General features: G+C 41.9%; 1 protein-coding gene across 9 annotated transcripts in view; it reads left to right on the top strand.

The window, feature by feature from the left end:
- The window catches only part of kiaa1109 (KIAA1109 ortholog), a 65,592-nt gene extending 56,237 nt beyond the window's left edge, over positions 1-9,355 (top strand). For all 9 annotated transcript variants that reach the window (XM_041061090.1, XM_041061098.1, XM_041061097.1 and 6 more), the window contains 12 exons: positions 109-246; positions 601-846; positions 930-1,083; positions 2,047-2,204; positions 3,127-3,316; positions 3,894-4,111; positions 4,500-4,751; positions 4,936-5,139; positions 5,762-5,956; positions 6,619-6,753; positions 7,541-7,712; positions 8,368-9,355. In XM_041061090.1, coding sequence (XP_040917024.1) covers positions 109-246; positions 601-846; positions 930-1,083; positions 2,047-2,204; positions 3,127-3,316; positions 3,894-4,111; positions 4,500-4,751; positions 4,936-5,139; positions 5,762-5,956; positions 6,619-6,753; positions 7,541-7,712; positions 8,368-8,584 — 2,279 coding nt within the window. In that variant the 3' untranslated portion in view covers positions 8,585-9,355. The remainder of the gene's footprint in view (positions 1-108; positions 247-600; positions 847-929; positions 1,084-2,046; positions 2,205-3,126; positions 3,317-3,893; positions 4,112-4,499; positions 4,752-4,935; positions 5,140-5,761; positions 5,957-6,618; positions 6,754-7,540; positions 7,713-8,367) is intronic.
- The last annotated feature ends 3,808 nt before the right edge of the window (positions 9,356-13,163 follow it).

Raw genomic sequence — 13,163 nt, 5'->3', positions numbered from 1 at the left:
AATACTGTCGATGAAAAATTTACAATCTTTGAGTGTCAGATTTGTTATATGGAGTCTGTGTTTGCACTGGAGAACATTTAATTTAATGTCTCATGTACTGCCCCCTAGCTGTGTGTGACATCGGCTCGGCTTCCTTCAAGTACGACATGAGACGACTGAGCGAGATCCTGGCCTTCCCTAGAGCCTGGTACAGGCGGAGTATCGCCAGACGCCTCTTCCTTGGAGACCAGACAATCAACTTGCCAGGTGACTTTTTGACCAGTCAGACGATTTGCTCTGCTTTGGTTGGTGTGGTATGTTTATAGCTCTCTGCTGTTCTGTAGAAAATACCCACTTTATCTGAAGTTGTCCCAAAGATAAGAACAGCAATCATGTGGCCAGATCTTTAGTTGTAAAGTTTCAGCTTTTATGTGGCATCAGGCACAATGAACAGTGAACACTTTCTTTTTCTTAAATTGTTCATGGATGGTTTTCTGTTTGACCCATCACTGACCCATCACGCTGACCCTCCTTGGGCCAACATCTCCTGTTACTGTTCCATGTTGACATTTCTGCGGTTGTCCTCACACTTACATCTGCGCACCTTTATCTTTGCTTCAGCCTCTGGCCCCGCCACCCCAGACTCGGCTGAAAACGTCACCCAACATCTGTCCCCCGAGTCCAGTCGGAAAGCTTACTGGAGGACATGGGACGGCAGCACCGGGACACAGCACATACCCCAGTCCCCCAATGTCTTTTCGGAACATTCCACTGGAAGCAACATGTCCCCGGGCGGCCTGGGTCACCTCAAGTCCCCTGCACCTGGTCGCACCAGGAGCGTGTCTGATTCCTCAGCTCCTAGGAGAGGTGAGTGCTGACAAATGAAAGAGGAAAATGACAAAATGCTCTCGATCGCCTTTTCTCTAATCTCTCTCTTCATTTTTATCCAGACTCGGTGACGAAAACATCCACTCCCTCCTTCAGTAAAAACGGTAAAGCGGCAGGTCAGCAGGGGGCGCCGTGGGAGACGTTGGTGGTGTTTGCCATCAACCTGAAACAGCTCACCGTCCAAATGAACATGAGCAACGTAATGGGAAACAACACGTAAGTCACAGTTTCAGCACTCGTTCATGTACATACTTTAACCTTTATGTCAGAAATGTAACTGAAGTGATTTTAAAGAAACAGACAAACAGATAAGAAGATCGATACCATGCACATGTCTGCACAAGAACCTTATAGCTGTGGCTTGGAGACAGTTAGCTTAGCTTAGCATGAACATTGAAAACAGCCATAATTCCACATTTACCACAAAGACATGAGAGTGGCATCAGTCTCCTCATCTAACTCTCAGCAAGTGGAAACTGTCATTCTAATAGTCATTGTTATGAAATGACTCCCATGCTGATATTACATGTGATATTCCAGCCCTTATGGCCCTTCATCATCTGATTCCTCTCTTGTCCACGGTTGTATTTTACCGGCCACCACGATATGCAGTCGTTACAGCGTTCATCTGTACAGTTCAGGCTGAAGTGCAGAAAATTCTGCTGAATCAGTGACAAACTCAACACCCTCATAACTAAGGCAGAGTGGTTTTATGAGCTCTGCGTCGTCAGAAAGTTTAAAAAACATCTTCCACTCTGGAAATGTGTGGGCTCCCTGAGCAACACACACACATCTCCTGCCTCTCCAGCTCTAATTATATTATTTATGACTTCAGAATATTCTTCCAACATAAAAACATTTATGCACAGATGAAGTCTTTTGTTTAAAACAAGAACTGTATCAACACAAAAGGTGAAATCACCAAGCTGTACTTGGACATTAGCTAATAATGACATGATGAACAGACACTTGGAGATAATGACATGTTAGCTGAAATGCATAATCGCTTGTTGACCTGTCAGTCACATTCAGTACTTGAGGTCGACTGGTTTTTTCCTTTTCAGTTACCTGTGTTTACTCCCCGGCAAGTTCTCATGAGTCATTTATGTTTCATAGAGAGCACCTCTGCATTATTCAGCAGCGTTTCAGGAGATCTCACAGTTGTGTTTGCCCCTGCAGGTGGACGACCAGCGGGCTGAAGAGTCAGGGACGACTGTCTGTTGGCAGCAACCGGGACCGAGAGATCAGCATGTCTGTCGGCCTCGGCCGCTCCAAACTCGACTCCAAGGGTGGGGTGGTGGGTGGCAATATAGACGTGAACACCCTGGAGATGGTCTGTAAGTAAACAAAGCATCGATTTTTCAGACATCTGGTGTTTTTCTGTTTTTCTGCAGCTCATTAGCAGCTCTTGTTCTAGCAGAGTGTAAACTGTGGATGTGGAGCTGAGCCAGAGTTCAGTGCACAGTTCTTAAACTACACTGGGAGCTGTGCAGTGATGGAACGTAGACATAAAAACACTTTCACTTTCTACTCTTATCTATCGCATCTAGTGTTTAAATTTGCTAATATAGGACATTTGTACATGTTGTGCTCTTTTTTAAATGGAATATATCTAATCAATGAGTCGTTCTTTTACAGGTTCTTATGAGTATTCATGTTACTGTGTTCCTCCTGCTGCAGCTTTGCATATAATGCTGATCTTTGATATAGTTCACTCTAAACTCTTTGCCTTTTTACACAGTTTTTTTTTTCTGTGAAGCAAAATCTTATTGAAAATGAAATATTTGAATTTTATGCCCGTGAGTAAGACAGACCTTGATACTGAAGCAAGCTAAAGCTTTGCAATTAAGTTTTATTAAATTTAAATAAATTAATCAAATCTGCTAAATTAACCATCTCGTTTTAAATGGACTCAGTTTTGCGTGAGGGAAAGAGATCAGTGTGAATGTGTTCGTTCTTTTTCATACTGATTTTACTATGCAACCTCCGCTCTGTAGAAAGCTAGAGACCAGGATATGATTCCATTGCCTGTTTTAATATTTTGTTTATTTCAGTTTAATATCTTAACATGACTTTGGAGATTTTTTTTCATTTAAATCTTTTAAATTTAAAACATCTTTGGCAAAAAAAAAAATTCAGTGTAAATAAACTTTATTTTAATTATACACTATTCCCTTTTTACTCTCATCCAGTTTGACTGCCATGTTATTAGCGGTCACTCAGTGCTGCAGTGCTAACCAGTCTCCATCTGTTTTCTAGCCCACATCTCTGAACACCCGAACCAGCAGCCCAGCCATAAGATCCAGATCACCATGGGCTCCACGGAGGCTCGGGTGGACTACATGGGCTCCAGTATCCTGATGGGAGTGTTCAGCAACGCTGACCTGCAGCTGCAGGACGAATGGAAGGTCAACCTGTGCACTGTTGACACCAGCCTATCAGAGAAAAGGTACGAAACGGAGAACATGTCAGCTGAAGCTTATCATGACACACAACACCTGTGGCTTCTTAAAATACAACACCGTGCTGTAACGTATTTGGTGGATTTTCATAAAGGGCGATTTCACATTATTCATATTTAGTCCCATTTATTCAAACTCAGTATTTTAGAGCCATCAGCAAGAAAATATCTACAGATGTCTGCATTTGAAATACTCAAACAGGCAGGTGTGTGTTCTCTCCATTAGAGTTTAATCCCAGTTTCTTAAGGATGGAAATACAAACCAAAGCAAACGATCAGATTTTATTAATAGAAACAGACAAACGTCAACATCTTATTGCCAGGATTTACAGTTTAACTGATGTCTGGACTGGAGCACATGTGTTTATGTTTGGTATCAGTGCCATAATAGTGGAATTACACCAGATTGGATTTAGTATTTACGGTCATTCATGATGCAGTTTTATTTAATCCACATAAGATTTCTGGCAGTTTTACTTGCCTTCCTTTGTTTCCTACAAATTTAACCATCGGCTCAATCATCTGCTTCGCCGTTCGCCACCTTCCCTCCTCCTCCTCCCTCCAGTGAGATCTTCGTCCACGGAGACTTGCAGTGGGACATTTTCCAGGTGATCATTTCACGCTCCACCACACCAGACCTCATCAAGATCGGCATGAAGCTGCAGGAGTTTTTCACTCAGCAATTCGACACCAGCAAGCGCGCCCTCTCCACCTGGGGCCCCGGCCCCTACCTGCCCCCCAAAACCCCCGTCATCAACACCGAGAAAGGAGCCGCAGAGCTGTGTAAGCGTGCCTTTTTCTATACTGAAGTATTTAATGCAGACTGTGGCATAATGAGGTATGCACAGCAAGTGTCTGAGGCAGCCCTGCTGGTTGTAGGAAGTGAAATCATTTGTAATTCTAATAAGCGTAATTTGTATACCGCTTTTTCAAACAGTTGACAAGGTTGTTCAACAACTGAAACTAATCAAACATGCTCATGAGATAATTAAAAACAAACAAAAAGCTCAAGCAGCATGGATTTAAAAAGAAGGCTGAAAGCAACATAACACACAAAATCTGATCCTGTTAGCAGCAGCAACATGCCTCATGTTCCAGTCAGAATTGATCCGTCTGCCTTCATCCTCCCCACTTCTCATTTCTGTGTCTCCTAACCGTCTTTGTCACACAGACATGGACGCGGCCCATCACCGCCACTGGCCCGGGGTGCTGAAGGTAATCGCCGGCTGCCACATCTCCCTCTTCCAGATGCCTCTGCCCGAGGACGCCGTGCAGCTGGGCGGTTCAATGAGTCTCCATGGCAATCACATGACGCTGGCCTGCTTTCACGGACCCAACTTCCGCTCCAAATCATGGGCTCTGTTCCACCTGGAAGAGCCGAACATCGCCTTCTGGACTGAGGCTCAGAAGATCTGGGAGGACGGTGAGGACATTTCAGGCTTACGTTGTTTTAGGGGTGTTATTTAGACGATATGTTCAATCAAAAAACCAGCCACTGCATAAACTGAAAACCATCATTATTGTCAGTTGTAATTACAGATTTATAGATTTAACTTTGGCTCTGTGATCGCTGCTTAACAACAGACATTTGTTTTTATTATATCCAGGCTCCAAAGATGATTCTACCTACATTGTTCAGACACTGGATTTCCATCTGGGCCACAACACTATGGTAACCAAACCATGCGGCGCGCTCGAAAGCCCAATGGCTACCATAACCAAGATAACCCGCCGCCGGCACGAAAACCCTCCACACGGTGTTGCTACTGTCAAAGAATGGTTCAACTACGTTACTGCCATGAGGAACGAAGGTAACCAGTTATTTCACCTGTAAATCATTTATATTTTATCCTAATGTCATCACACTTCTACATATATCTACGATATTTATTCCAATACCTCAGTTCATAGTATGAGCTGATTCAGGAACTAATCAGGGAAATTTAGAATCAGTAAACGTCACTGTGTGAAACTTACTGGGATCATTTTTAGGTCAGAGTTTGCCGTGGTGTTAAACGCAGTCAGTGGGCTGCTGCTGCTGCGACTGACAGTGGAAGCTGAGAAAGAAACTGGATTAAAGGAACAGGTTCACATTTTGAAAACACAATTCCCACATGCACAACACAGTGAAGCCGTGGTATGAGACAGCATTTGTTTTAGCAAGGTGTTCCTAATAAACTGGCAGCTGATTGCCAGTGGGCTTTGAACTTCAAACTTTCCTCGTCTTCAGACAGCTCTGACTAAAAGGCGACAGACGGCTTTCTCTCTTTTTTTTTTTTCTTTGCAGAGGAGCTACTTTGTTTCTGCCTCACAGCAGCTGCCTGTTATCTTAAATGTAAAATAGGTGCAGATAGTATTTAACGAAGCAGAGAACTGTGAACATGACCTTAAACTCTGAAAGAGTTTCTGACTCTGTCTTATCTCCGGCTTCAGAGCTGAACTTGCTCAGGAACGTGGAGGCCAACAACCAAGAGAGCGGAGTGGCTGCCAAGAGCTCCAGCCTGCTGAGCAGCTTCCGCAGCTCCTCCAGCTACAACCACGAAACGGAGACGATCTTTGCTCTTCCCAGGATGCAGCTGGACTTTAAGTCCATCCACGTACAAGATCCAGATGAACCTTCTCTAACAGGTACCGCCGCACAGTGGTGTAACGCTGCATCAAGGCAATAGCCCACCTGCTGAAGTCTTGTCACGCACATTTTATTTATTTATTTTTTTTTAAGGTCAAACTAAATCCTTTTATCATTTTAGTCAGCAAATATGGTGTAAATAGTCGCCCCTGACTAACGTGACCTCAGCAGCATCATATCAAATTTACTGCACAGTGATATTTTATTTGTACAGTCTGGTTCATGGAAACGTGTGAAATGTGTGTCTCAGTCCAAAGTCAAATATGGACCTTTTTTTTAAAACACATACATATGTTCAACAGCAGAAAAACTGTAAATTTTAAACATAAACATATAAAATGATTTTCAAATAACGTCGCAGTCTCCAATAAAAACGCCGACCTCTGGTAAAGGCTGACCTTAAAATATCAACTGCAGAAATTTACAAAGGTTTTAGTTTTCTCACAGATAAAAAACATAATGCAAAACAAGACGGCATCATAATAAATAAATGAAGAACGCAAAAGTAATAAAGAGAACAATACAAATCTGGGGGTGTACAGCGGTTAATCGAAGTAAAAAAAAAAAAAAAAGACCTTTCAAGTGTCATTGCTGATTAAAAGACGCAGTGACTTGTCTCTAGTTCAGATCTTTCATTCTTTTTTTTGTAAATTTGATCCAGACTCCACCAGCAAACCCAAGGTGGAGTGCAGCGTTGTGACAGAATTCACCGACCACATCTGCGTCACCATGGACGCTGAGCTCATCATGTTCCTCCACGACCTGGTGTCGGCCTACCTGAAGGAGAAGGAGAAAGGTTTGTGTCTTTCCAGCGATCACAGATACAGTCAGTCGGTCTGTGGTTCAGTCATTTCAAATGTCCACACGCTCTGCGACAAATTCATGAGTCAACTACAACAGGTGTAGCAATGAAAAACTATTTTATTCGAGAGTGAAAGTAGCTGTCGAAGTTCCAAACGAGGCATTGTATTGTACATCAGGAAAATGACTCATTGTGTTATCCAAAAGAAAAAAACTACAACAACAACAACAAGATGGACCACATCTGTCTGCCTCTGTACCTGCAAAGCTGTTTGGATGCTGTCGGACACATTTTGGAGAGCAGCATGAAACGCAGGCAGCTGAGTGTTATTTTCACACACAGTGGGGAGGTCAGCGAGCCCAATGCTGGCTGCATTTTAATGGCTTTCCTATTGTCGCAAAGGAACAAATTACCACTCTTTATGCCGGCAAAGCACACATTCTTCATGACAATTAACTTTGTTCTGTTGGTTCTGCAGCTGAGCAGAAAGAGAAAAGAGCCAAAGCGGCAAAGATTTTCATCAGTGTTTGATTAATCCCGATCAGCTGAAGTAGGGCAGATGGGTATTTGAATGTGAATAGAGTCTAGATCTATACCATCAAGGTGCCGGCCGCTCTTTCAGGGATATTAATGAGTGTTTATTGTGCTCTGCTGCTGGATGTTGTTGTTGAAGGATCTGTTTGTCTTGTTAAAAAAACAAAAAAAGAAAACATGAAGGCGGTGGAGCGTTTCGAAGCGAGCGACGATCTTATTGCTTGTCTTCCTCCCCGTGTGCCCTCAGCCCTTTTCGCCCCGCGGATGTTTGCGGCTCGGCCAGGCCAGAAGAGCCCCACGGCCCTGCACGACGAAAGCTCCTCGGACAAGGACAAGGACAAGGACGACGGCATCAACTACACCACGGTGGACTGGAGGGAGTTCATGTGCAACACCTGGCACTTGGAGCCGACTCTCAGGTCAGCTTCGCTCCGCCGCACCACAGACATGTGGAGTGTGTTTTTGTTTTTGGCAGACACACGCCTTTTCATTTGACGGAGTCCAGTTGAGTCACAATGTTCGTTCATGAATAATGTTCATTCAAAACCAGCAGGGGAGAAAATAGAAGAGCGTTGTGTGCATTTGTTACACTGGAAAAGCATCATTCTTCATGACTTGGTGGCCACACCAGATTTTACAATGATGCACAGACCAAACATGCAAAGCCAGTTATACAAGGCTGTCACTCATCACTGTATAACACTATTAGGTAAAAAAAATATATTATAAACAGAATTCATAATAAATAGAAATACAAGCAACTAAAACTTTTGCACTTAAAGAGTAACTTGATATCCTGTGATGTACTGTTTATTGTATTAGCTCTGCATGAATGTGTAACATGCATTTTATGTTACAACTGGTCGAGTGGAGTGGAGCTGATTTATCATTGGTTAGTGCTATAACTACAGCTGTTTTACAGATGTGGTGGGGTTAAATGTATAAAGGAACAGAAAATGGAAATACTAAAGTGAAAATACAAACGCTTCGGTTTTCAATTTGAAAAAAAAGTTAGTTTTTATAGGTTCTTAAAACTCTAAAATCTTAAAAACTAAACGTTTCCTCCATCTTCAGGCTCATCTCCTGGACAGGACGCAAGATTGACCCAGTGGGTGTGGACTACATCCTGCAGAAACTTGGCTTCCACCACGCCAGGACTACCATTCCCAAGTGGCTGCAGAGGGGTGTGATGGACCCACTGGACAAGGTGCTGTCAGTGCTCATCAAGAAGCTGGGCACCGCCCTGCAAGACGAGAAGGAAAAGAAAGGCCGCGACAAAGAGGAACACTGAGGAACGCTCATACCACTGTAATCAAAGCTGTGCAAACATACTCCACTGGTCACACTCACTGGATGACTGTATTACAACGGCCACTACTGTACAACGCACTTGTCAAACATGCCCATTGCACCTGCTAAACCCTGTGAATTCTCAGTATAGTTGTTTACTGTGGTGCACGCTACCGGCGGCTCCAACTGAAGCGTTTTGCACCGATGTTGTTTTCTGTATATTTTGAACAAATTAGCAGACGTTAGTATTACTTGACTGCTTTAATGGTGGTAAACCTGCCTACTTTACCTGTTGTAAATGACCTTACTGAAATCGCTTGAAAGTTTGTTTTAAGGCTTACCGATATTTCATGAGAAATGATTTCTTAAACCATTGCCTTTTCTTTGTTTCCCATGGAACACATGGTAGATATGCTTTATGTATTTTATAGCCTAGTTTTACGATATTTAAAACCAGAGGAACAGTTCAGTGACAGTGTTCTTGATTTTTTTTTTTTTTTTCCCGTTTTTGAGGTGAACAAATAAATACTAGACGGTTACGGCACATCATCCGCTCAGTCGTGAGGATGACAGAAACTTGTAATTATAATTTGAATCAAGATCATTATTTATGGGTATGTGAAATGCAAAGTCTATAACATGTATTAGCTTGGTGTGTCAAGCTTATTTTTGTCTTTTTTTTTAAATCCATGCGGTAGAACCAGTGTACATAATTAAATTTCTTAAATGTGTTGATTTCCTAACTTAATAAAAATATTGCCATTCAATTGTAGATGAAGCTCAGGTCTGTTATGTCGGTGAAGTTCAGTTGGATATAGCTAAAACTTTGACCTTTTCAAGTTTATAAATGATGTGACCTTCTGTTAAAGGTGCACTCGTGTGCATTAAGGTTGTCTCGTGCCTGATGATGTCATAGTGATGTCAACAGGGTCATCTTGGCTTTGGCTCGGACAGAGAGTCGGCGTCACTAAGCGGGGAGCATGGAGTTTGTAAGACGTGGTTATTAACCAGGCAGAGAGGGTCAAACAGATCTGTGCTATTAGCTGCATCATGGGAAATGTAGGATTCAGCGTTTATCTCGTTTTTTTTTTCAGATCTGTCTCTTGTGAGACAATGATTTTTATGGAATTGCGATTCTAAATTGTTAGAGCTCCCTTTTAATGACGTTCATTTTCTTTTAGGTGGCAAACTTTTTGTTATCTAAAAACCATTGTGGATCGTGCTGCCAATTTTCAAACCCGTACAATGCATCACTTTGTGTGCAGGTGTTTAGGACTTCAAATGAAACTTTAATTAACTGGAAATGGGTAATGTTTTTTTTTTTTTTTTGAAAAACGCTTCATATTGTTTGAATGAAAGCTTTAATGGCATCAGCAGTAATACCTTTTCTTTCTTCAGGCAGTAATTTGTTTTTGTTCTGGGTTTTCAGGTCAGTTAATGAGTGCATGTGTAAGTCTGCAAGATTCATTCTGTAATTTATAATAACTTCTACTGGTGTCCTCCAGTGTTTGTCAGAACCCCCTCCTACACCTCCACACCACTCACCCTTAAAAAGCCTGCCTGTGTTCACCGCAGGGTTTTATTAATACAGTACACTGGCTGTAAGACCCATGCTAATCTCTTCCACTGTGATACCCCCCCCCCCCCCCATCCCCTTCACCACGAGTCATGTTCCACTTTTGGTTCCGTGCCATGGTTTTGCATATTTGATGGTGCGTTGGCGGGTGAAGGAGAGCACGGTGGCACTGTGGAGAGGAAGAGAAGTACGGGTTTCCTCTGTGGCGTCTGCTGTGAGATTACAGCAGTGCCAGCTGAGCAAACCCAGACAGCTCAGCGTGAGGGCGCACTCAAGTCTTTGCTCCTGCTTTCCTGGGCCGGACATTATTTTTGATTTTTATTCCGCCTGCTGCACACGAATTCCTTTGAAGTGATTTCTACTTTACATATCGCTGCACCGTGTTTCTCTTCTTTCTCTCACTTCATAGAGCTACGGTAAACACATATTAACATGAAAGCCAAGCCAGTGACCAGTAGATGGAGTCAAAAGCCAGTCGTCCCACAAGCTGAACTCTTCCTTAATGATACTTCCACTCCCTACAGAATACTGTCCTGCTGCTGAATTATAAAATAGAAACAGAATAGAAAACATTAAAAAGTCATAAAGGGGCCAGAGAAGCTGAACGTCATGACTCGCCTGCCTCTATCCTTCCTGGCCTGGGATCAAACTGTGCTCAGTCTCCACTGAGCTCTGGGCTGTTCAGTCAAGGAAAACAGACATACAGCATTAAATGACCAATATATGATAGAAACAGTCTCTAGTTGTGGGCACAGGTTATAAAATATCATGAAAAGGTAATTATAACGTGGGAGAGGTAGAGTTCAGTCTAGAGGGGAACGCTGAAACACTTGAATATTTAATCTCTAGAATTCAGAAATTTTTAGCATAAAGGGGTTTTAAGCTTTGAAGAGAGCCAGATACCAGCTTTTGAAAGTTTCCTTTGTGTGCAGCTTTAGGAAAAATGCATATTCTCTTTCCTGACTGAAAGTCTTCATTAGCAGGGAGCTGAGAGTGAATGGAACCTGAACTCACAGGAAATTAGTTTTAAGACTGTTTTAAACCTGTAAGTTGAGAAACCCATTTGTGTTATTTATTAATGTTTTACCAGTGTTTATAACAGACATTATTACTAAATAGCGAGGATAAACTGTCTGATGACCTTAAATGGTTCAATATCTTGTACCCAATTAATAAAGAGTTAATGAATGAATAAATAAATAAATGTTAACTACAACTAAAGCCATTAGTTACAACTTCAGAAACCTTTATAAATCTTCTTTTTCATTTTCCTCTGAATATAATTTGTATGTTTTAATTCTGTTTTGTCAGCCCGTGTTTAGAAAGTCCAGCCACTTCTAAGTTGAAGCTGTACTGAGATACAAGCTTAATAAGGAGGTGACAGTGATATATTTAGTAAAATACTTACAGGAGAAGAAGATCAAAGAGACAAACTCATTAACCACTCATTCAAAACATCATCAGGAGCGATGTCTTAATTTATTGTTGTCTATTTAATCTACACATAAGAACATTTTTCCAAAAAACTCACCGGGCTGCCCAGCCCACAATACACCCACACAAGACACACTGATTATGTTTTTCCAATAACTGTTATCTTGACAAACCTAACGAGTTCAGGTTTTCACTGTGGTTCCAGAAAACTGCTTTTCAGGGAACAATATTTTCCACATCTTTTTCAAATTATCACCCTGTTATGAAAGTCCTCATTAGCCTAATGATGGATAGAAAAGAGAAAAAGACGTGATACCTTTATGAGTGTCTGAAACCTCTCCAAAACTGCCTTCTATACCTTGCCCTACAAAACAAATGTGCCCTTGTGGGACAATAAAGAGCGAGCTACATTCAGTTGAACACCACAGAGTGCCGTTATGATGTACAGCAACTAAACTGTCTTAATACAAATGAGCAGACTGAGATTTGAGCTACTTTTTAATTGAGTTTCTAACTGCTTGTTCCACTTCATCAGCTTTACTTCGATTTAATAATTCAGCGTAACAATATGGTTGAAGCGTGGAAAAGGAGAAGCTGGTAGTTAGTATAATAGCCTGAACGTGACTGTTTCTCAGGCTCTTAGTTAGAGATTCTCAGGCTGAGCTGTGAAACCACACAGAAACAGATTTACACCTTCCCTCACTTGATGGTGACCTCCCTGACCGTCATGTTGTCTGAACCTCCTTGCCATGAGCATCTGCCACGGCCGCTGCAGCTCTCTAATGTCTGCTAGCTTGAACATCGTGCTTCTGTACTAATGCCAAGGTAGTAAGTTCAACCTCCTCGTGGGCACCAACTGGCCAGCAGCAGCAGCAGTTTAAAGGCTGTCACAGAAACACAGCCTGTCAGTAGTTTTTTTTTTTTTTATGACGTGTCATAAATGCAATTAAAGCTGAACTTATTAACAATGAATGAAATGAGTGTGTGAAAAAAAAAGCTGGTGTTGCTTGTCCTGACAAACCCACAGAGAATATTCGCCCAACTCTGCATTTCCATTCAGCTGTATGGAGCATTTTAGCACCTTTCAGCTCATTGTTTTTGTTTTTGTTTTTTTGTAGGCCCACATATTAAAGCTGCATTAACTGAACAAATTTTTGGCCTTTTGGTGGTGAACACCGAGCAAAGAGTTACTTTCATCAGATATGCAGCAGATAGCAAATCATCTGGAGTCGTCTTTCAGACAAATATGAGTCCAGTGTTCACTCGGCTTTTAATAACTGCCTGCTGCGGATAACACAGACAATAACAGAAACATGACTGCAAATGAATGCTAATGTTGCTGTGTGTTATATTGATGTGTATTCAGGCATTCATTATCACCTGCGTGAGGTGATAATAAATGTTGTGTTGTTGTTGTTGTTGTGCTTCCCCAAATGGCCAAGAAAGCCAATTAATGCTGGTTTAAAGCTGCATCCCATTAATATTTTTATAAGAACAATGAGTCATCATGGAATTACTGTTTTGGTTTGTCTATTTGGTTTGTTTTGGTTCGGTCTCACCTCTCATCAGC

The sequence above is a fragment of the Toxotes jaculatrix genome, chromosome 17 (genome assembly GCF_017976425.1).
Source record: "Toxotes jaculatrix isolate fToxJac2 chromosome 17, fToxJac2.pri, whole genome shotgun sequence".
Taxonomy (NCBI): domain Eukaryota; kingdom Metazoa; phylum Chordata; class Actinopteri; family Toxotidae; genus Toxotes; species Toxotes jaculatrix.
This window is presented reverse-complemented; position numbering and strand designations above follow the sequence as displayed.